At 43.4% G+C, this 24,236-nt stretch overlaps 1 protein-coding gene across 2 annotated transcripts in view; it reads right to left on the bottom strand.

The window, feature by feature from the left end:
- Fbxw8 (F-box and WD repeat domain containing 8) overlaps positions 1 to 24,236 on the bottom strand; it is a 109,351-nt gene that overhangs the window by 1,555 nt on the left and 83,560 nt on the right. For both annotated transcript variants that reach the window (XM_063225716.1, XM_063225717.1), the window contains 3 exons: positions 17,933 to 18,060; positions 2,156 to 2,329; positions 80 to 190 (listed from right to left, as the gene is read on the bottom strand). In XM_063225716.1, the coding sequence (XP_063081786.1) occupies positions 80 to 190; positions 2,156 to 2,329; positions 17,933 to 18,060 (413 nt within the window). The remainder of the gene's footprint in view (positions 1 to 79; positions 191 to 2,155; positions 2,330 to 17,932; positions 18,061 to 24,236) is intronic.

The raw sequence follows: 24,236 nt of genomic DNA, 5'->3' as shown, positions 1-24,236 counted from the left end.
GTGGGGATTCCATGAGTGAAATCCGGCCATGTCTGTCTTTCTGAACAGGCACAAATCTGGTGACCCCAGCCCCACTGACCTCCTGTGGGTGGCGAAGCTGTCCAGGTCACTGTTGCGCACCACCCTCTCATAGGGCACGTTGGCTGTGATGAGGCGGTGGCTGTTGAAGGAGATGTGCCGCACAGGGTGTCTGCAGCAGCAGAGGAGACAGGGAGGGCATTTGTGTCAGCTGCTTAGAAGCACAGATGAGGGGCAGCGAGGGGCCTTGGAACCCTCCAACCGTGCTCTGGTCACCTCTTCATAAGCAAATATACATGCTTCTTGCCAGTTCCAACTGCCTGTCCAACAACTTAACGGGAGACAAGCCAGCTAAGGGAGTGGGGAGCAGCTCCTTTCTGGTCTCCAGGGCCGCAGAGCCCTGGGTAGGGGTTAGGGGTATATTTAGTGGTGATTCATAAGCTCACTAGTTCTGCAGTGAGAGGGCTACAAGTGACACCTATGCTCTGGGCTGTGAAAGTACCTTCAGAGCTTATTGGAAGGTGGTCGCTTTAAGGCTGTTTACAAAAGGCTTTGGATTCTCTAGCAATTTCTGTAGCACCTGCATCGGTCACAGCGCTGAGCTAGGAGATAACAGGTAACACAGTGTCTCCTACATGTGAATGCCTATCCTCGGAGACCTGCCTAAGTAAGGTGCTTTCCCTCCAACAGCCAGCCTCCACAGCACAGGGGGAGCACTGAGTGGCCACAAAGGGGACCAAGGGGGAGCACCTAGGTGGAGGGGATGAGGGAAAGTGCCTGGGCTGTTCCTGGGCCAGTGGTGGGATGGGGTAGGGTGCTTCTCCTGAGAGGAATGGAGGTAGGGGGGTCACTGGGGACTCTGGCTGGGGACTACAGGGCAGAAGGAAGAGAACACAGGGGCAGGATCTGGCCTCAGGCTGGAGTGCTGCACCACCAGCAGCTGGGGAGGACCTGCAGAGCGTGATGAAGTCTGAGGCAGACGAAGGATGGGACATGAATGTGACCAGATGACAGCAGAACTAGAGCTCAAGGAAGATTGGGCTGAGCAGCGTGCTCAGCATGGAGTGCTTGCACAGGTCAGTGAATTCCAGGCAGGGGGCTGTGTAAAGGAGACACAGTGAGTGATACCATGCCTTTGGACAGTCACAAAGGCTGGGGCGGGACCCATTCCACTGGCTTTTCCTGAGTGGCTATGGTGCTAGTGTACTTTGGGAGCCACAAGGAACCCTGGGCAGGACTGGCCACAATGCTTATGTCCTGGACAGGGTAGGAGCTGTCCTAGTGGCTGAGTCACCTCTTTAAAACAAACAGCAGGACGTTAACAGAGTTAGGATGTGTTCGGTATGTGTACCAGTCCCCACAATGAATGTAATCATTATGTACAACAAATACAATACATATAAACACACATCCGCGTACATACCAGGTTTTCCTTAATGGCAAATGCTTCTGGGATTCCAGCATGGAAGTTTTGGTTGCCTTTGGCACCACCTGGTGGCAATACAGTGTATCTCCATGGAAATCACAAAAGGGCCTGTCTACCCATGTTCCCAGTAAGGAAGGGACCGACAGGGGCCATGGGTGTGGATACCCACACTGCCCTCCGAGGACAAAGCTCTTCATTTCACTTTGATGCCTCCTTGGACACTAAGTGTGGTCCAAGGACTTGACAGACAAAGGCTATGCTGATCCTCAGAGGCCATGCTTTCTTGAGCTCCAGGCCAGGCTGCCTGTGCTTTAAAGGAAAAGTGCAGGCTTGCACAGAATTTCTTAACCAGCTAACCAGTGTTAGCATAAATATATCTGCATCCCGTAAATAGTATCTATTTATCCCTCAGATATCCTCATTACAGGTGAAAATGATAAATTCCTCAGGTGAAGTCTGACCACCTTCAGTGCTATGCATGCTTCTCAACAGTGTGAAGAAAGCCCAGGAAGTGGGCAGAAGGTCACAGTCTGTGCATGGGGACCCTGGAGTGGGGAGGAGGTCTGGAGCAGAGTGGCAGCAAGCGTAGCCTGCTCACAGGGCCACAGAAAGGCACGTGTGGGGAAGCACAGGTACAGTGCCCAGCCCAGGCGCACCTGAACCATCAGCTCCTGTTACTGCTGCTCCTGAAGCTACCCGAGGAGCCCTCACCTGGAATGGACCTCCCACAGCTTCTGGCTCATCCGATAATCCCACACGGATACCAGCCCCTCCTCGCCTCCGCTGACGATTTTCCAGTCATCCATCTGGACAGCAGAGACCCCAAGCTGGTGGGCGGAGAGCGACAAGGCGATTTTATCAGTGCGGAGGTCATGGATCCTCACCCTGCAAGGCCCAGGAAGAAGAGAAAAGGCAAGAGGGATCAGCGCTAATGCCTGAAATGAAAAATTCCTCCTCAGCTGTGCAGGTCTACACATAACGTTTGTAGATGAAACTCCTCTGGATGCAAATATCTGTGGGACTGAGGTAAAACTATAATCTCTTGGATTAGTACACTATCACAGTGCAGAGCACTCAAACTGCTTAATCACTATTCAAAAGTTCAAAGAACAAGCCTGACCCAGTATAGAGACATGGGCCACACTTCTATCCCCGGGTCTGCTCGAGGGGGAGACACCGCTCTGGGATGCACATGGAGGTGGCCTGAGAAGCCTGCTCTATGTTAAGTTTACTGGTGCAGTGACTATGCTGGTGACATAATATTCTGTTAAGGGCAAAAGTAACTGCATTCCACCTGTCTGCAACCCCAGCTTTCTCCTGGCCAGGCATGGTGCAGGTCACTGGACTCTGTTGACAGGTCCATCGCCATCCTGTTGGCACTCAGAAACAGTGCACTTTTATGCCTGATCAAACCCAGCAGAAGAGGAAAAATTAGATGAGTCAGAAACCTCTTATCTACTAGAAAGGCTATCATGCTTAGTTCCTGAAATAAGCTATAGTAACACTGGATGTAGCAAAATATAAGCTAATTAAACCTAATAAATATGAACATAGCTTTAACAGACCCAATGATGAGAGAAAAATACAACTGCTGCCCTGAAAAGACCCACTATTACATGTTGAATGTGATCACAACTGTGTGTCTGACACAAATCTATGCTGAGACGTTCTTAAGATTTTCAGTGTTCCAGAGAGAAATTATTTTGAACCAAACCCCCTATGCCTAGCTTACCTACCACATTTAAAGGTAAAATGAAAACTTAAAAACAACATTCAACATAATCTACCTATAGATAGTCTTTGAAAGTGACATGGCAAATTATCAGAAGGCAAGAGAGGAGCCAACACAGCAGTTGTGTGTAAAGCAAACCCTAAGGCCTAGCACAGGAGGCAGCGACTCTCGAGTGACACAAGGGTGTCTGCTGACTCAACAGGTGTGACACAACCACCTAGCAACACCCGTTCCAAGGGGGTCACAGAGGACACAGGAGAGCACATGTGCAAGAGACAAGGCATTCATACAGTCGGCCTTTGAGTAAAATCAGCTCATAAACTTACAACTTGGGTTACAATTGGCATTTTAGGGTTAACTTATAATCACAGTCTTGAGTTACAACCCAAATGCAGGCCACTTGTGAGGCTGTAAACAAAGACTTGCAATGCCAGAAAAGCATACGTAAGCATCAGTCTGAGCTCACATGCGTGTCTGTGGATGTGATTTCGGTCAGTGTTTTATGTAATCACTACAATTACTGCTATCTAAGTGGCCCTCCAAAAAAAAGCTAGGAAAACAACTACACAAGGGGATGTAAAGAAAGCAATCACAATCAAAAAGAAGGAAATTGACCAATCTTGCTTATATGTATAGCTTGTCAAAATCCATCATCTCAACAATCTTACAGAGAAAAGATTCATATAAAGAAGCTAGTGTTGCTAAAGGTGTTACTCAAATTAGTAAGTCACAATCAACAGTGTCAGATGACACAGAAGGGCTTTTATGAGTGTGCATAAATGAGAGGCAGATGGAAGGTTATGGCCTGTCGGAGTCTATAATTTGTGAAAAGGCTAGGACTATTAATGCACATCTCGTAAAGGATAATCCATCAACAAGTAATAATGGGGAAACATTTTGTAGCAGCAAAGGGATGGCTGCACATTTTTAAAGCAAGAACTGGGGTTCTCAGTATAACTAGGAGTGGCAGAACAGCCAGTACTGATAAAACAGCTGCTGAAAATTACATATGCCACTTCAAAACGATGACAGAGAATTGGCTTTTGTTCTCATTAAGTTTTCAACTGTCGGGGCTGGAGATTTAGCTCAGCGGCATAAGCGCCTGCCTTGCAAGCAGGCAGTCATGAGTTCGATCCCCGGTACCGATAAAAATAAAAAAGACAAAAAAAAAAAAAAAAAAAAAGAAAAAAAAAAGTTTTCAACTGTGATGAAACTAGCTTTTTCTGGGCGAAAATGCCCAGGACATACATTACCTAGAAAGAGCGGAAAATGCCAGGCCTCAAGCCTATGAAGGATAGGCCAAAGCTTATTGCTATGTGCCAATGCCAACAGTGACCGGTGGCCGCAAGATCCAGCCTCTGTTGGCTTACTACTCTGAGACCCCTAGTGTGTTCAGAAAACAGTCATGAAAAATAGGCGAGGGGTCATGTAGAGATCTAACACAAAAGCCTGGGTAACAAGAATGCTTTTTCTTGAGGGGATCAGGGAGATTTCCTGTCCTATTGTTAAGACATATGTAGAGGGCAAAAGTGCCATTCAAGGCTTTCCTCATGATGGACACTGCTCCTGCTCATCCACAATATTTGAAAGAACTGGCTGAAGAATTTCCATGGCTCTCAGTCAAGTTCCTCTCACCTAATATGACTCCTCTACTGCAGCCTAGGGAGCAGCAGGCTGTAGGTAACCCTAAGAAGCTATACACAAGAAACTGTTCCTGAAGTGCTGTCAGATGGTCTTAGGTGCAGATTTAACCCTGAAAGAGTTCTGGAAGGAACATTACAATACCCTTTCCTGTTCGGGGTTCACTGAGAAATCCCGGGCCAGTGTCTCTTCAAGGACACCCATCTGCCTGGAAGAAAGAATGGCCTACAATTATATAGAAGAGAGACTCTGAAGGCTGTCTAGAAGAGCAATGGACTCTGTGGCTGATGATGATGTCACTAGAGGAGAGTCCATGGGCTTGCAGTTAGACAGCTGTGACACTTGAGGAGCTGGGGGAGGAACTGTCTACAGAGCAACTTTGGCAACTTCTGACTGAGCAACAGAGAACGGCAGCTGAGGAGTTCTCTGAAGAGGAAGGGGAGTATCAACCATCAGTGCAGCAAACTTCTTCTGAAATAAAGGAAATCTTGAAAAAACAGACAGAGCTACAAACACTTGTAGAGAAGATCCACCCAGACAATCACTGCATTCACTTGCTTAATGACAATGTCAAATCCTGCTGCAGAACAGTGTTGAATACTGAAACAGACAACCTTAGGCCAGTTTTTAGTTCTGAAAAGATTGAGATCTAGTGAGCAAGAAGCAGGTCCTGGTGAGCTGCAGATTCTCAAAAGACAGAAAGGATACCAGACAGCCAGATTCCTGATGTTCTTATGGAACAGCTTATGGACTCTCTTTCAAAACAGTAAACACCTTCCATTTCACCCTCCCTTCCTGCAAGCCAAAGACGTCAATTTCAATGTCCAGTGCAGTAAGAAATTGCTGCTTTTGGTAAGCTAGGCACATTTTATAATTTTTTGTTGAATATAGTAGGAAAATTACTGATGTTTCTGGTAAATCACACACATTATACAACCCTTTTTTATTATGAAAAGGTTAGATAAGGGGTGCTTTGGAAGTTTTGGGATGCAGTATGGGTATTTCCAAGATTTCTTACTGGAAAAAGTCTTGACTTACAACCAGTTTGAGTTACCAACCCTCACAAACAAGCTACGTTCATAAATCAGGGGTCCACTGTACTAGAAAAGGGAGAATTTTTCTAAATGTTTGACAAAACATGTCTGGGGGAATGGACCTGATTTCTTTTCTGTAGATAGAGGTAGTTATTGTTTCTTTACTTGGGTTTTCTACTTCTTGACTTAATTTTCTTAAATCTCCCAATGTGAAAATTTGGAAGAGGGGCTGGGGGATTTAGCTCAGCAGCATAAGCGCCTGCCTTGCAAACGCACAGTCATGAGTTCAATCCCTGGTTCAATCCCTGAACAGATTAAAAAAAGAAAAAGAAAAAAATGAAAATTTGGAAGAATAAATAACTTTCTAGGACAATAAGAATGAAATTACTTGCAGGATATATAGAAAATTTAAATAGGAGAAGCAATCAAGGAGCAACGGTCCTCTGAAAAACGAGAATAAGTAACATCAGTCAAACTTGTAAAGCACAAGGCCTTGCTGGGCTCTGTGAACTGCCTTGGGGCTCAGTGAAAGGAGGGAGCTTACCAACCCTGCCGTTGCCCACACCTCAACAGCAACAGCACGATCAAGGTACACAGGTGAGTAAAATACCAGCAGAGAGGCTCCGCATCAGTGTGCTGCTGCCAATAGACTTACTCCAAAACCTACTAATCCAGGTCCCCCAGAACTGCAACACATTAGAAAAACCCCACTGCCTCTTCCATGGAGGCCAAAACCACGGTCAATGGGCTAGAACACCCATTCCTAATGGGTCTTTAAAGTGAGGCACTATCACCACTACGATCTGTTTTTTTTTTTAAATTAGCTACAGCCAAAAGAAAACATGAAAGGTATAAAATTGGAAAGAAGTGGGCAAATGTATCAATAGTTAGAGATGACAATCCAAGAGAATTCCGTAATAATTCAGAATCAAATTATATGCCAAAACCAAAGCTGTATTATGTATAAACAACCACAACCATAATTTTAAAAATGTAATAAAAGAAAAGATCTCACTTCTACAACAGCAATTAAAGCCAAACTACCCTGTAATAATTTTCTCAAGTTGGAGCTCTACTACGTATATTACAACAAAATAAATTATAGAGGACTCAAAGAATTAAAGCATAATTAAGCATAATTAAACTGTGAAAATATTCAGAATAGTGAAGGTCTTTCTAAAAATCAGAAAGCCAATAAATAAATAAATAAATAAAAGATTTATAACTGTCTATAAGCATTAACTTCTTCCCATACAGGAAAAATCGTAAAGCAAATGCGAAACTGGGGGAAATGTCTACTTTCTGATAATAAAGTCCTTCAAATTACTGTAAAGACAATTCATTATTAAAGTGAGAGAAAGAAAAAATTCACAGAAAAAAGAATGATGGGTCTTAAATATGAGTAAGATGTTCAAATTTACTGGTAATTAAGAGAAATCATACAGAGCCCACAATGCACTATCACTTGTCAGCTCCCCACTCAGCGGAGATAAACATTTGTGATGTATCAGGAGCACTGCACGGTGGAGAGGCCTGGACAGACATAATGAAGCATAGCGGACGCAGGGCGAGTCTTTCTTCAGTGAGCGATCTGGGAACATGCAGCAAGAATAATGCATGTTCCCTTTTAATCTAGTTCCCTTCCCTTTTAATCTAGTTGTCCACTTCTAGGCATTTACCCAGCATGCAGGCTGCTTTTAGCAGCAAACCATGGTGCGTGTTTCAGACAACTTGCAGATTCATCCTCTGCAAATCACTTAATGCTGGGTAAAATATAATATTAGTCCTTTTCAATGCACAGCTGAGTTCACAAAGGGTGCAGCGCCCCAGGGCCCCACTGCACCTGAGAGGCAGAACCTCCACTAGCGGGGTGGACAGTGGGGTGGGGTGGAATGAAGCTGCCGGCAGGGCCCACTGCCACACCAGCGGGCCTGGTCTGCCCAGAATGAGGGCAGCAGCCCAAGCACAGGGAGGGGGAGCAGAGGGTTCTGAAACTTCTGCTTTTAAAGAAGTTCTACAAAACTTCTATGACTAGAGAGATGGGCTAGAAGTGGATTAGAGAATTTGTGATTCAGAAGACAAATTTTAAGAAATTACCAAGAAGAGATATAAAAGGATAAAGAGATTAAAATGTGAATGAGGAGTTAAGAGACGATGTGAAGGACAGAACGGGGTGGATCAGTGGATGTCCAAGAGAAGTTTCAAAGGAGAAAGACTGTCAAAGCAGCAACCCCCAATTACTGCTGACCTTTTCCTGGGACTAACGCATGTCTTACATACTTAGACTGATGAGCAATGATAGGAAGAAACAAACAGAAACACATACCTAAGAGTACAATTTATCAAATGGGAAAAGGTAGAGGGGTCTTAACAGCAACTGGAGGGAAAGACATTACCTATTAAAGAATGATCATTAGATGGGCAGCAAAAATTAGGAACAACTCTAAAGTCACGATGTGAATGACCGGATGGGGACGGCACTACTCAGTAGTGGACCCACCACGTGCTGGTGACAGGGAAGGAGGCAGCCTACACCTGCCGACCGCCGGGCGCATTTCCAGTGTGCTCTGCCTGGCATGTGGGCAGGCGTCGGGGACATGGTAGGGACTGTGGGCAGCCAAGGAGGCCGAGCCTGTCCTCTGGGTCGCCTGGTGCTTCTGAATTCGTTTGTGAAAGTGCACGCTTAAGTAATGGAGAACAGTTCTGAAGATAAAGTTCTGGAAGAACATACTTGAAATGTCAGCAGCAGCTACCCTGGCAAAGAGATGTGGCAGTGGGACAAGGAGCGCCACAAGGAGGCTTTTTTCCTTCATCCTAGACACTGCCAGGCCACTTCAACAGTGCAAGTCATCCTTCAAGGGCCCTGGTCCTCAAGGGTGACTTCTGCTGTTCTTGAAGCTGTATACATAGTCATATGATACACATCCCCACACGGATGCTTTGTTTCTGAATGTTAAAAACAGTTTACTTATCTATATCTCAGGAATGTGAAATGAAGCAGGAGGTAAACACAAATACAGTCTGAGAGCTCTGTCGAAATCCGTTAACCCTTGGCTGGCTGTGGCACCAGTCAGGTGATGCCGATGAACAGAGGCCCGCTGCTAGGGCAGCCATTGGGTCACCCTCCCCAGGGAGCGACTGGGACTGGAAAGACCAGGAGCGAGCACGAGACAGGCTGTGTGAGCCTGTGACAACACCTCCCTTTAGGCCTCTTAGGTAAAGAGATTCGAGCTCTCCGGGCAGAGAAGAGAGCGCAGTACAACGCCACACGCGCAGCACTGCCTCTGGACTGCAGTGGGGACTTGGTAGGACTGAGCGGGAGACAGGCAGAGCACTTTAGGCTGAGTAATTTTCAGTGCATGTTTGGTTAATAAGGGTCTATTCTGCTGTGGTGATTTCCATAAAGAGCTCCTCTGTTGAATATTTATACTCCATAATTTACAGTTTGGCTGTTAAGGAGACAAAGGCAAACACAAATTTGGTCCAGAAGTTCAAAGTTTGCCATCTGTTTTCCTATTGTATTTAGATACCAGCATGGATGGCTCCAAACAAAATAAACAAATACACCAAAAGATACACCAGTAGTGTATTTGATATCACTAAGGAAAACAAAAATGGGCCAAAACAGACTTGACCTTTTCCTTACAGGAAAAATGGAGAAGTATTTTTCTGACATCTCCTTAGTGAGGCAGTACTCTGGCTCTTGTTGATGGACAGAAATAGCAAACACCACAGTGTGCTAAGTCCACCCAAGTCATCAAATTCGCATTAAGAAGCAGGTATCGGCTTCAAACATCTGACAGCGTGCAGTACCAACTTGAAACGCAATGTACTTTGGCACAGCCCATAACCTCAGTGCTCAAATTGAATCCGCGACGCTGGGAAACAGGTAGCACAGCAAATGGGCACAAAGATATGCCAGGACAGCTGGTTCCAGGGACAGAAAAAAGCCAATGGTAGATATTGTGAATCTCCATCTAGCGAGTATTTCATCAACTTTGCCCACTGAAAAGAAAAATAATTGGTCCGAAAGCTGTAATTGTATTATGTTTAATATTCATGGTTGGGCTTGGAGGACTGTTCCAACACTCCCTCTCTGCAGCCCCTCTCTAATGAAAATCACACCATAGGAGCCGGCTCTAGCCCGCCAATTAAAACAAAAGACACCAGAACCTTCCAAAGACTCCAGCAGAGGAGCATCCATCTGATGGGCAGGAAAACGTGCTGGAACTGAGAGGGAGGCACGCTCTGGTTGGTCCTGTGTTAAGAGCTTTGAATAACTTATTATAACACTTGCAGATGGAGCGAATGTAACATTTACGCCCGGCTCGCGCACTCTCTAACAGCAGGCAGCATACCACAAGCGCACCACAACTTTCTATTTGTCAGGCAGGAAGGAAGCTTGGCTCTTTAATTAGGGGTCACAACTCAGGACCTGCTTCCTATTGGCTTGGATTAAATAATCCCATATAATAACAAGGCAAACTCTGTTTGGTGGCATATTTCAGATTCTGGCTTGGCAGTTTCATTAAGAATGACCTGACCTTTGGCTATATTTCTATCCAGAAAATAAAGGGAACAAGCAATAAAGCAGTCAAATGAGTTTTTTTTTTTAAATGACCAAATTAATCAAGAATGCTGCCATTTTAAAAAAAGAAAGAAATCAATACATGATTCTGTTTGATCTCATTGAACCTGAACTATTAAAGGGGATTTAAAATATAACCTTACCTGCCAAAATCAATAGCTTTATCTATACAGACTGATGCTGGCCTTTAACGAATGATTCATTTTAAACAGCAACTAGAAAAACGTGTATTACAGGCAGACCTGTTAGTCTCCTCCAACTAGGCTAAGCTCAGGGCACCCTGTGTTTTAAAGCTCTTTCTTCAAGGGATAGAGTTCTCTGTCCATAGAAAATAAAATCAACATGATAAAGAATAGCCAGTCCTGGGGCTGGGGGTTTAGCTCAGCGGCATAAGCACCTGCCTTGCAAGCAGGCGGTCGTGAGTTCGATCCCCGGTACCGATAAAAAATGAAAAAGACAAAAAAAAAAAAAAGAATAGCCAGTCCTGTGGAATGGTCTCTGAATCTTTCTGGACCTCAGTTTTCTTGTCTGAGTCAGCACTAGATGGTCTTGAAAAGTCTTGCTAAGCCCTAAATAATGTGACCACAACAAGGCAGTCTGTGATACTGCCTGGTGGTTGCCACTGATACAACAATAAGGTACCCACAATCCTAAACTGGAAATACTAAAACTTTTAGTTAGTTTTAATATTTAAAGTGTTTATCATATGAATATTCCATATATTCATGTTGCACACAAAGACTCCAACACAAGTTTTTATTTTCACGCACAAAGACACTGTGCCTGACATCTGGAAGCTTACTGTCGAATACCTAGCACATCTTAATCAAAAAGCTGCAGGTAATCAGACAGTATGGTACTGGCAAAACACAGACATGCAGATCAATGGAACTAAAATGAGTTTAGAGTAAAGCCTCAAATTTATGGTCATTAGATTTTTAAAAATGGTGCTAATTCTGTGGGGGAAAGAATAGCACCTCCAACAGATGGTGCTAAGACAACTGGATGTGCACATGCAAAACAATGCAGCTGGACCTCCAGCTCACACAATATACAAATTCCTGCTGATCATACACTTCAGCACGAGAACTGAAACTATGACACTCTTTGAAGAAAACACAGGAGTAAATCTTGTGACCCTGGGTTTGGAAATGGCTTCTTACATATGATACCAACAGCACACACAAGTGACAAAAGAAAAAAATCAGATAAACCAAACTTCATCAATATTAAACACTTTTGTGCTTCAAAGGACACTACAGAGAATGTGAAAAGACAACCCACTGAGTGGGAGAAAATATCTTCAAATTACGTCTGCTAAGGGATATACACACACGCAAAATGATAAAAAGAAAACCCAATTAAAAATAGGATTTGGACAGACATCTCTCAAACAAGATACACAAATGGGCAATAAGTACATAAAAGGATATCTAACACCATTAGCATCAGGGAAATGCAAATCAAAGCCACAAGGAGACACCACCCCACATTCATTAGGATGACCATCTCAGGGGCAGTAAGAGCAAGTGCTGGTGAGGCCATGGAGAAAATGGATCCCTCGTACGGTGCTAGTGGGCATGTAAAACGGCATGGCCACTGTAGAAAACAGCCTGGCAACTTTCCAGATGGTTGTAACATAGAATTACCACATAGACCATGATTCCACTCCTAAAGTATGTAAATCCAAGAGAACTGAAAATACACACACACACACACACACACACACACACACACATATTCATGGGTTATGATAATAGCAGCATTATACATGACAGTCAGGAGGTGGAAACAACCCACATCCCATTAACTAACGGATGAATGAATGAAATGAACACAGTCTACCCACACAACAAGGTATTATTTGACCACGAAAAGGAATGATGTACTGATTCATACTACTATGGGCTTTATCTTGAACACAGTATGCCAAGTGGAGGAAGCCAGTCCCAAAGGGTCATAATTGACTGTGTTTTATGAAATGTCCAGAACAGGTAAATCCACACAAATAGAAAGAAAATTAGTGGCTACATAGAGCTGGACAGATCAGAGGAAACGGGCAATGATAGAATTTCTATCTGGAGTGATGAATCTATTCTAAAACTGACTGTGAATCTATTGTATATAAATTATATCTCAATAATAATATAAATAAAGTGAAAAGGTAAAGCAAAAAAATACAAATAAGACTATGGTGATGAGTGTGTAAACTTATCCCACTAAAGACACTAAATTGTACAATTTAAATTGCTGACTTATATGGTATATGAATTCTAACTCAATAAAGTTGCTAAAAATAGAAAACAAACCAGAACAGGGAGAGGGCTGCAGGAATTACCTGTTCAATGAATGATGCATTAGAATTATCTTTAGCAAGCAAGGTAAAGCAGCAGCCCTTGACACCAACTCTTACCCTGATTCTCCCCAGCAGGGCACAGTAAGTGACTCCATCCTAGACCCTTGGTGCCATGGATGGGGTGAGCAGATGACAGGTGAGAAGGCCCAGAGCAGCAGAACAGGAAGGAGCCTCACTCAGCATAGCCCTTGATTGTCAACTTCAGCTAGTTAAATTGTGGACAAGAAAGTCGTCTATTCTGGCCAAGACAGAGGAAGCCCACTGCTGCCACTCTCATGGTGACCATCGCCAGAACCTATGAATGAAGTAAGAAAACCAGGCTGCTGGGGACAACAGTGAGCAGACCCAGTGACGGGTATGGTGGAGAGCCCCTCTGGGGAGCACAGTGCAGGGAAGCAGTTCCCTCTCTCCTGTTCTCTTTTACAGCCTCGCCCAGTAGGGAAGGCTGCCTACACCTCATAGTGGTGCTGGATGTGGTGTGGGAGGGAAACCTTACCTTTCTGACTAAAGGAACCAGTGAAAGGGGCCCCCACAGTCCAGAGAGTGGGTGTAGGAGTCTGTGGGGATTTCTCTTTCTTCTTTTGTGGCTCTACCTCAAGAATGGTTCTCAGTCACAGAGCAGGGGTGATGCTGATGTGAGCAGGTAAACTCTGATAGAAACTCCATTTTTTGATCAGAGGACCAGGGAAAGAGGCCCCAAGTGCTGTAAAGTGTAAGGACCAAGAAAGGAGGAGGAAAAGGGGATCCTATAGCACTGTGTGAGCATGCATGAGTTCCAGGCTCATCCTTGAGTGTGCAGGACAGAGCAAAAGTTGCTTAGCAAAGGCTTTGAGAAATGAGACTGAAACCACTGCTGACTTTCAGACCAAGCTCTGTGTGGCTGAGGTGAAGGTCATGTCCAGAGCATAGCACAGGCTCTGGACATCGGTCGCGCTGGTGCTGGTGTGACCACCCACAGAAAGCAGGATGGTATGTACAGTGTGAATCTAACCAGCAATTACCTGATTAAAAAAATGATGACTCTTCTCTTAAGAATTACATAACGGGGCTGGGGATTTAGCTCAGCGGCATAAGCACCTGCCTTGCAAGCAGGCAGCTGTGAGTTAGATCCCCGGTACCGATAAAAAAAGAAAAAGACAGAAAAAAAAAAAAAAAAGAAAAAAAAAAAAAAGAATTATATAACGAGATCCAACGTACACAGCACAGCACATTCACAATGTCTAGAATACAATCCAAAACTCTTGACATACCTCAAACTAAATGAAATGGGGAAATGTGACCCACTGTTAAGGAAAAACAAGACGTGAACCATAATGACCTGGGGAATCACTGACTGTTCCTATCTTCCGTGAGAGGAAGGTTAAATGAGGAAGACAGTTTCTTCTCAGCACAGAAATAAGAACCTAATAGAAAATTTGAACCAAAAAATACAAAATCTAAAACAAATCGATGGATGGGCTCAACAACCTAGTGAAAATGACACAGAAAACATGAACCTCAAGATGGATCAGCAGAAATTAGGACGGTTCTGAAAGACAAATCAACAGAGTACACCAGTGATCTGCTGGACAAGTTCAGAAGGTCTAACACTTGTCACTGAAGTCTCACAAGGAGAGGAGGATGAGCCCATTGTGGGAAAACTACAGGAAGAAATAATGACCAGAAAATTTCTCAGATTCGGTGGAAGACATTTTAGTAACTTCAATTTAGAATTTAAGGGGAAAAAAAGTTCTGCAGATTTTTTTCTTGGTAACTCAAACTTTTCATAAATGCCTTAATTCCTAAGCTATTAGTTAATTAACTAATTCATCTTGTCTTCGGTTAACACTTTTCATTTAACACCATAGACTATGAAAGGATCACTATTGATGCAATGTTTAAAACACTGCCAATTAATCTTATGATGCCACTGTAAATGACACGTTCTCACATTACATATGCGAAAAATATTAAATAAAAGTAAAATAAAAGTTTATCTGGGAGTAAGGACAAAACGTATGTTGTCAGGCAGCACTGAGCTAGATGCAGACACTGTGTGAACACAGTGGACATCCACCCTGACACCTAGTACTTCTCTAACATTCCTCCTTGCCCTGCCTTCATCATGTAGCAAGAAAGACAAAACATGCACTTAGAAAAACTCATGGATCTAAACTGGTAACTGGACAAAGCCTGCTGACAACGTACATAGCAAGGGAAGACCACAATCTTAACAACCGCTCAAGTTTCTATCATAATTGTCTTTCTATTCTCTGGCAGATTCTATTTACACTCTGTTTTTTCTTTTTGTTATTGTTGGTTTATGAAAAAGGTAATGTCATGGTTTATGTTTGTGTCCCCCAGGCCTCATGAGTTTGCATTGTTCATTTGTGATGGTTCATTGTCTACTGCCTGGATTGATGGTGTCAGTGCTCCACCCACATAGGGGTGGAGTCAGGATGTGATGTAATGGCAGGAAGAAGGTGTGTCTTGCTCTTTGCTGGTTCCAGCTTGCTGTTGGCGGCTGCCATGAACTGCAGCCCAGCCATGCCCGCCTGTCTTGGAGCCAACTGAGTGTGGACTGAAACCTCCAAAAACTGTAAGAAATAAACCTTTCCTTTCCCAACTTGGGCATCAGGTATTTTGTCTCAGCGACGAGCATAAAGTGACTAAGACAGGCAATGGGCTAAGTATTTTTCAATTTTTTACTGAAGTTTATTTTTCTCCTCAAAATAAAACTTATAGTATTCTACTCATGTTTACAAACTGCTAAAATTGCTTTCCTTACTTTAATAAAAGATTATTTACTTTTGTCTTAACCTGAGACAGTTTTATGTATCTTTAAAGTTTATTTCAGGGTTCAGGATGTAGCTCAATGGTATAGTGCTTGCCTAGCATACACAAAGCCCTGAGTTTAATTCCCAGTACCACAAATGAACAAACAAAGCAATGTAGTTAATTTCATTTTTAAAAAGTTCATTTCATTCTCAATCTATTTATAAAGTACTGAGAATGCAGTAGAAATTAAGTTTTTTGTTTTGTTTTGTTTTGTTTTGTTTAAAAAAAATTAGATGGTTACAGCGTTCTTAAAGTTTCATCCTTCAGTGACAGCCAAGGACGTGGTTCTCACAGCAGTTGACCTCTTATCTTGAAATAAAACGTAAGCTTCTAGGCCTGCAGTGCACCTCTAATAAGATCTCACTCATCACAGTGTAAAACCTTTGGGGAGGGGGCTTCCTTTTCCTATATTTAAAAGTCTAGATTCCTTTTTCCAGATATATAAGTTTTATTTAAAATAGAACATTTTTAACTCCAGTATTCCGAGTGCCAATGGCAGACCCTACTTGATTTGTGAAGTTTTCTTGCATCAAGCTAGTCCCACATGCCAGCAGCAGCCAGAGTGCTAAGACTAGCCTTAATTGACACTCTGGATACACCAATCCCAACTCTTAAATCACTAGTCTGTTATTTTCATCCACAGACACAGAGCTCTTTTTAAAACCATAATACTGGCCTACTAATAAAGTGAGCTCAGCATGGTCAAATATGGTCTTCACAAGGAATGAAGAGACCTCTCACCGTGGGCCTCTGGCTCTTCTGGCAGCAGGGGGCGTGAGGAGGCGGCCTGCTCCAGAGCAGAAGGACCCCTGTACTGAGACACACAGGTCTCCTAGCTGACAGCTCACTATTCAGCTGACTATGGTCGTGCCATCCTAGTGGTAACTCTTCCTAGAGCTAACTGAGCTCGGGTATGCAGAAAGCAGAGCTCTCTTCTCTGGAACACAGTTTTGGTTTCCTGTGAGCAAGCCTCTCTATGGCTGAACACCTAAGTGCTCACCCTGCAAACAAACTCTGGGGCACAATCTACAGTCCCAAACCTTTCCAGATAGCTGTCCCCAAGACCTCTCTACAGTTACTCTTCTTGAAAACAAGTAGTGGCTAAACCCACATATGGAGATCCTATCAGATTAGCTTGGAGCATACTGATCTGTTTCATTTACTGAGCCAGATGTGGGAGCCATTGTACCAAGTCTAGAAAAATGACCTGGACACAAACTGAGCTCAGAGTTCAATTCTCAGGCATCAGAAAATCAGCCATGGGAGGTAACCTTGAGAAAAAAATGATCAATTATTCCCCCCCCCCCCCCAGAAAACCCATACTCATATTATCTTTTTGCTCTAAGTAAGAGGTGAGAAGATAGAGAGGTAAAGATCAGGTATGGAAAATATTACTTGATAATTATTTTTACAAACTGCTGCACTGGTGGGACACAGGTCTGGGTCTGGGATTTGGCATGGAGGAGTGCCTGCCTCGAGCTGATACCCACCACTGAACAGCTCACCACCTGCAGCCCGGGGCTGGGCCCAGGGGAGCAGTGCCAACAGACCCTGGCCTCCAGCCAGGCTGCTCTCTTCAGGGCACTGGATCAGACACTGCAGATAATCAGCCAAAAATAAATAAATAAATGGCAGAAAAAAAGAAAAGGGAAGTGGGGGAGGAAAACCTGAAATTTGGACTTGGAGGGTCTTTTCAGACACTTTAATCCTTTCATGCTGATGGTCCTGGAGCATTCAGGCCTGGCACTGAACCCTGCATCGGGAAAATGTGACTCCCTAAGCCAGTGCGTTAAAGAGAAGGTTGCTAATCAGCTAAATAGAAACTGGAATCTGTTCACATCAAGTCTCTTTTTCCTGCATCACCAGAGGGACACCACAGTGTTCTGAAACACACTCTTGACATCATTTGGCAAGCAACCCTATTTTGTTGAACATGATTCATCCCTTAGGTTATTGTTTTTAATATTAGAAAGTGAGCTTTTAAATGCCAAACAAATTTTGTAGCAGGGAGACAAAAGATATTCCAAGTGGTCTCACTGGACTCTCTACCAACTGTGTCCACCAACTGGCCTAAAAGAAAACCGCCCCGTGGTGCTTTAGAAATGAAGCAGAGACACAACTAGATCCAACTATTACCTAACGCAAGGCTCTATTCTCCAAGTCTGGAGAGCAGCAAGAGCTGAACTCAGGTGGGTAAAGCTCCAGCGTGAGAAGTGGGGAATGCAGACAGCAGAGACCAGTCAGCACTCTGGAAGCTGGCAGGCCAAGCATCCAAAGAAGTGCAGTGCCACCCAGTACTGCCTTTTTGACTCAGACGTACCTCCTGTCCATGTTGCCACTGACCATGAGGCTGGGGGGACTGTCCCTGAGGTTGATGCAAGTGAAGTCACCAAGTGCATTACCCAACTTCGAGAGGCAGCGTTCTGCTTCCAGGCTGTATACCAAGATCTGAGAGAGGAGGAAAAACAACGTGGGTGCTCAGTTCCATACACCAGACCAACATGAAATGCTTGTGGCTTCCCCATCACACAAAGCATAAGCATTCCACTCTGCCCCTGCTAAAGAAAATGTTCTACACTCATACTGATAGTGTAGGCATGTGGCCATGAGAATGACAAAAAAGAAATGCAAAAAATGATAGAGAAAAACCCAACGAGTTTCTCAGGTCAAGGTGCAAACAGGCTTATAGACACAAAGGAAAAGCACCAAATGGGAAACTAGGAATTTGTTGCTATTGTTATTGTGGTACTGGAATGGATGGAATCTAGGGCCTTGTGCATATCATGCAAGCGCTCTGGCACTGAGCCATCTAGCTCCGGTTCACGTACTGCATTTCTTTCGTAACAGAAAAGTGGGGCATGGAAGAATGAAGGATCACTGATTATATCTCATTTGGAATTAATGGGAATGTTAAGAAGGGAACAGGAGGCTTGTAGATCACCAGGGGCTGGGGGATGGGGCTTTCTTCCCATATTTATACCCAGACGGAAAAGGATGAACAGTACATGTATCCAGGAAGATGAAGCACAGTCTAAACATCAGATGATTTCTGTAAACAAACTCCAAACCAAACAAACTCTTCCTACTGTCCTTTGCTAACTGGAGGAAGCTCTGTCCCTTCTTAAGGTATGAAAGCAAGGAAGAAGGAGCCATCAACCTCTAGACAATGTATTTATCATCTTCAACCACTTCAGAGCCTTCTCTCCAGCAAAGGGAGTGGGTGGAAATAAAGAATGAGCACTACAGATTAAGTCCTTTACTAAAAATACTTAGTAAATCAATGCAACTTAGTTCAGTTAAGATTAGGTGCTTGCTCTGGCCACTGTGATAGGTGCCAAGGAGCTCGTAGTAGGGGTGAGGAGATATCCCTGCCTCCAAATTCACAGATAAAGGCCTCTTCATTGACATAGACACATCCCATGTTCTGAACAGACCATCTACTTTGTTGATCACACAGTAAATATTTAAAAATTAATCACTAAACTCGAAAGTTTAATACTAATGCTTTGTAGCTTCTCACATCATACATGAGGAAATGTCATGCTTTCTGTTTCTCAACTGACACACTTATTACTCATCAATGTACAGAATCTTATGTTTTATTGAGAAATTAATAAATAAAATCACCTCCACCCTGAAAACCACCAGTATCACTGTCAGCACACATTTCTAACACATGACTCTAACAGGTGAAATTTCTGATAGTCAAACACTATCATAATACTAATTAATGATTGCTAACATCAGAAGGAAAGCTGATAACTTTATAGAGTTCAAACTGCCTTCTTAATTCATTAAAATTTCAGAGAAAAAAATAGGAAGTAGTTAAAAACAAGATTCTGACTCAGGAAGATTTTAATAATTATAAAATAACCAAAATAAGATCTTTCAGGCAGGAGCTGGGGATTTAGCTCAGTGGCATAAGCGCCTGCCTTGCAAGCATGCAGTTGTGAGTTTGATCCCTGGTACCAATAAAAAAAAAGAAAGAAAGAAAGAAAAAAGATTCTTTCAGGCAAGAATACAGGAATAAATCTATTTTCAGCAAATAACCTAAAAATAACATAATATCCACTATTGGAAGGACAAAAAAAGTTTAAAACAGCAACCTGATGGTGTATCAGAAAACTAATATTCTGTGACTACTTCAAAATGGCTCCTAAAGAAGATTTCTCAATGTTCCCCACACAAACAATAACCAAGTCTGAAGTAATGGCTATGCTAGCTCCCCAGGCCTGATCACCACACACTGTGCACACGTACTGAAACGCCATGCTACACCCTATAAATACATGCTACTATTTGCTGCTTTTTAAACTATTTTAAACTTTTTAAAAAGTAATCTTTTGCACTAATTTATCTTTACAGAATTTTCAATATTTTAGACTTCACATTTTCCCCACCATATTTTCTTGTTTTAAAAATACTTCCATAGCAGGAAGCTAGTCTTTTAATTAGAAATATGTCCATGGTAAATGTAAGAATTGAAATCTGACACTAAGTCAGGTTGAATCTTGACTTTTTCTAGAGTTCTTTTTGACAAGCAGAAGAATCATTTCTTTTTTTTGGTCTTTTTTTCCTTTCTTTCCTTTTTATCGGTACCGGGGATTGAACTCACGACTGCCTGCTTGCAAGGCAGGCACTTACGCCGCTGAGCTAAATCCCCAGCCCCTAGAAGAATCATTTTTGAGTGACACAGGAAGATCTAATCTCTCCCCCAAAAAACTCTACAAATTCATCACGAAGAATCTAAGTCAGTAGTCAAAAGTCAAGTAGTTCCTAAACTGTTCAATAATTCAATGAATCAGAATTACCAGAAGAGAGCCTTCACCATTGTGTTTAGTTAAAGACCACAGAGATTAGAAAACACATTACCGACTCAAAGGCGGGTCTTCCATGTTACGGGTCCCTTAACGACCTTTACCATGGCTCCCTCCCTCTGCACTCTCTCTCTTTTAATAAGGATGAGCAAATGGGACTTCATTTTATCTGAATGCCACAGACTAGTGAGATTAATTATTCATGCTCACACTCTCCCTCTTGTTAAGACCATGCATTAGACTAATTTTTCTCTTTAGTGCCTTAGCTGGGCAAGTCTCAGCCCACGGCCATTTGACTCATTCTCAGAGGTGTACAGATATGCTGGAAAGAAGGAGAACACGACACATTGCTGCAATCTTGGAGAAAATATTCTGCACTAATGTGACCACCAGGTCAACAGATGTTGGGGATTTTCTTCTCTTAAGTACTAGATGTATATTTTGGGAGAGGTTAGCCAATGATTATGAAGCAAAATTTTACTGGCACTAGATACTTCTTTAAGAAATACCAAAAACAGCTACACTGGTTGAAACTCTTCTATTCTAACACAATACTTAAGGGAAATGCAGCTTGTAGGCACAAGACACACAAGATGCAGAAGATACTATGTAAACAATAACATTGTCCAGGCAGAAAATTTTTTTGTAGATTTTAAATCATTTCCAATAAAAATTAGTCTTTGTAAATTAATGATCTTTCGTCTGTCATCACTTAATAACAAGGGACAAAGGAGAAGAATCTTAACTTTCAATTTTATTAATTTTTTGATTCCTCTGAAATCTATTTCTACAATTTTTTTTCTGATTTCAAACACTTCATAATACATCTCAAAACGGATGCTAACATAATAGTTACATAACAAAGGAAAGCCATATACATACCTATCTCTCAGGACAAATCTCTTAACAGTGTGAGGCACATGCTTTTTAGGCTTTTTAAATGCAAATCATCAGTCTCTGGGATTTTGCTTTGTGGAGGTGGGTGTGTTTGTTTAGTATTTTTTGAGACAGGCTCTTACTATGTAGTCTAGGCTGGCCTTGAACTTGATAAATTGCTCAGGCTGTACTTAAACTTGTGATCCTCCTGGCCTCAGCCTTCTGAGTGCTCATAGTGCAGTCATGCGCCATTATGCCCATTTATCTCCTTGTGTGTGTGTGTGTGTGTGTGTGTGTGTGTGTGTATGTGTGTGTATAACTTTTTTTCCACAATGGGATTGTTTTACAGATTGCTTTCTATTTGTTAGTATTTGTGAGAGTTAACTTTGTGTCAGTTTGAGTAAGAAAAACTAACTAAATTGGATCATCATGGTTCCAACTGCGGCTAAAGGGATTTAATGAAAACAGAAGACCCACCCTAAGGCAGTTTATCATGGTATAAAACAGCGGAAACAAAAAAGGAAGGCTCTGTCTCCCATCTTCCACTGCAGGCCTTTCGGCCGGCCTAGAGATATGGATTCCCACAAACACCACGCTGAGCTCCAGGCCTTCCACGGGACCCTCCAGATCTCCAGCAAGCACACCTTTTGCACTCTTCCACACCTGATGCTGTGAGCAGCCACTGTAAGCCAATCTTGTAAATTCTTGTATATTTGTATATCTTGCATTAAATTTGTTTCTCTTATAAGCACTGATGACACAGTTATCTATAGATACATCTTGCTCATTCATATGGCTGTATAAAATGTTTCTGCAAACATAATTCCATAAAGATGGATATTTGGATTATTTATAGTTTTTTTTAGATGAAACAAACAATACTGTAATTCATTCAACAGCCAGTCAACAAATATTTATTAATTGCTGTCTATGCATAAGGCACTGAAATGAACAGGGACACGAATGACATGCAGAATTCTTAGTCTGCTGCCAGCTGAGAGTCTGCCTCCTCACCAGCTGCTGCCGGCCACCAGCTGTCCTGCTCCTCCACAATCGGGACCTCCTCTCTGTGGAGATCACCGACCGACCGTCTTATAGCTGTGTCCTAGCAGCTGTGTCTTAAGCAGCAGGAGCAATGTTACAGAGTCAGGAGGGAGGCAACAACCACCGGCTCAACATCTGGGACACATCTTTGACTACCCTGGGCAGAAAGGCCTGCATCTTCCACGCGTGACTTGGACCACTGGGGGTGGCCAGATGTTATTTCTGGCCAACCCATGAAATGGCTACTGTCCTTGTGGTGGGTCAGGCTCAAAGCACAGCCTCCTTCCTCCAGCAAGAACAAGATTTAACACTGCAAATTCTTCTGGAATCAGGAACCGCCATTATCCTTTGCAGTAACCATGGTCACCTGCATACCGAAATCACTATCTCTGCAGATTACTTGCTGTCTCACAGAGTTCATACTGATAATGAGGCAAAGAAGCCCACATGTGAAATACTGAGTGGTGTTAGGCCAGCTGAGCAGCTGCTCCCCTCCTCAGCACTGCTGCTCCAGGACAGTCAGGAGCGGGCAGGTTTCCTCACATAAGACTGCAGAATTTTAAAAGCTTTGAAACTTAGAGAGGTAACAAAGAGAACAAAGTATTGGGAGATGCTGGACTGGACTAGACTGAAGCAGAGTAATAGACAAAAAGCACCGGAGGGAGACTTGCCTGCCAGTGTTGGGGACAGAGGCTGCCTAGTGTCTTTTCTGCTCCACAACACTCTCCATCACTACTGACCCCTTCTGCTTTTCTGCGGGCAAACATCATGATCAGGAAGAAAGGTGAGCTCTGGGTTCACACGGCCTCTGCTCTCTCCTCCATGAAGCCCCAGCACTGAGTGCTCTCCTCTCACCAGGGCGGGGGGCACTTATTGTCTACAGGTTCAGCTAGGGTTCCAGTAGGGCCACCCTGACCAGGAGCTGTGCACTGTCCTCCTCCCAGCCCCAAATGTGAGGGTGGGAGAGTCTCTGAAGAGACTGGGCCTCAGCAGGTCAGGTGCAGGTTGCCAAGCCCTGGACCACACACCGGGGCGCACTCTCCCAGGCTGGGAGTGTAAGTTCTGTGGAGAATTTCTGTTACTCACTCTCTCCTGCACCGTGTGACTGGAACTGTGTTGTTTACATCCTCCCTGCATCTTGCTAGGTGTTTGTGTTTGTGTTTGCAGATAACTGACCGTGGCTCCATACCAGGCGAACCCAGAGCTTACCCTAGTCTGGGACCTAATAAATCCTGATATTCCTCTTACTGCTTAACAACTTCCTCCACTCCAGAACGTCTGACCTTGCTGCTGGCTTGTACAAAGGGACTGTTTCATTCTACCCAAAACAGAGGAAGCTCCCACAGATATCTTTCTGCAATGTCCATGTTCTAGGATACATGAACGGTATCAGGTTCTGAGGTTCCACTGCTGATAAGTGGCAGCCTCGCACACCTGGAAACACACTGAAAACGCTGAACATGACTCAGTCTGTTACCAAACAGTCCTTCCAACAACTGCTTAGCTCACAAGAAATCAGGCACATTCACTGGAGCCAAAAGTGATGAAAGCACTGAGATTGGGAAGCTAGTGAGCATCAGGCCAGGCTGGTCTGGGAACACCTGCCAATGCCAGGAGCCTGGAGAGCTGGGGAAACAGGAGACCCAGCGTCTCCCTAGTACCAAGGGAGAACATCAAGACTGAGCTCTGCAGGAGGCTGCACTCACAGGTCCCTTCAGTAAGAACCCAGAGGAGGAGGGCTATCTACTGGTGGGCAGAACCTATCTGGAAATAGTTTCAGTTTTAGCTCACACATCTTTCTCTCTCCCAGGGTCAGGGATGAAATTTATACTCCCTACATGGCCAAAGAATCCAAGTTTATAATTAATTTTCAGGTTGGTAGCATGT

The sequence above is a fragment of the Cavia porcellus genome, unplaced genomic scaffold (assembly GCF_034190915.1).
Source record: "Cavia porcellus strain 051 isolate PalLab524CR breed Dunkin Hartley unplaced genomic scaffold, mCavPor4.1 scaffold_16, whole genome shotgun sequence".
Classification (NCBI taxonomy): domain Eukaryota; kingdom Metazoa; phylum Chordata; class Mammalia; order Rodentia; family Caviidae; genus Cavia; species Cavia porcellus.
This window is presented reverse-complemented; position numbering and strand designations above follow the sequence as displayed.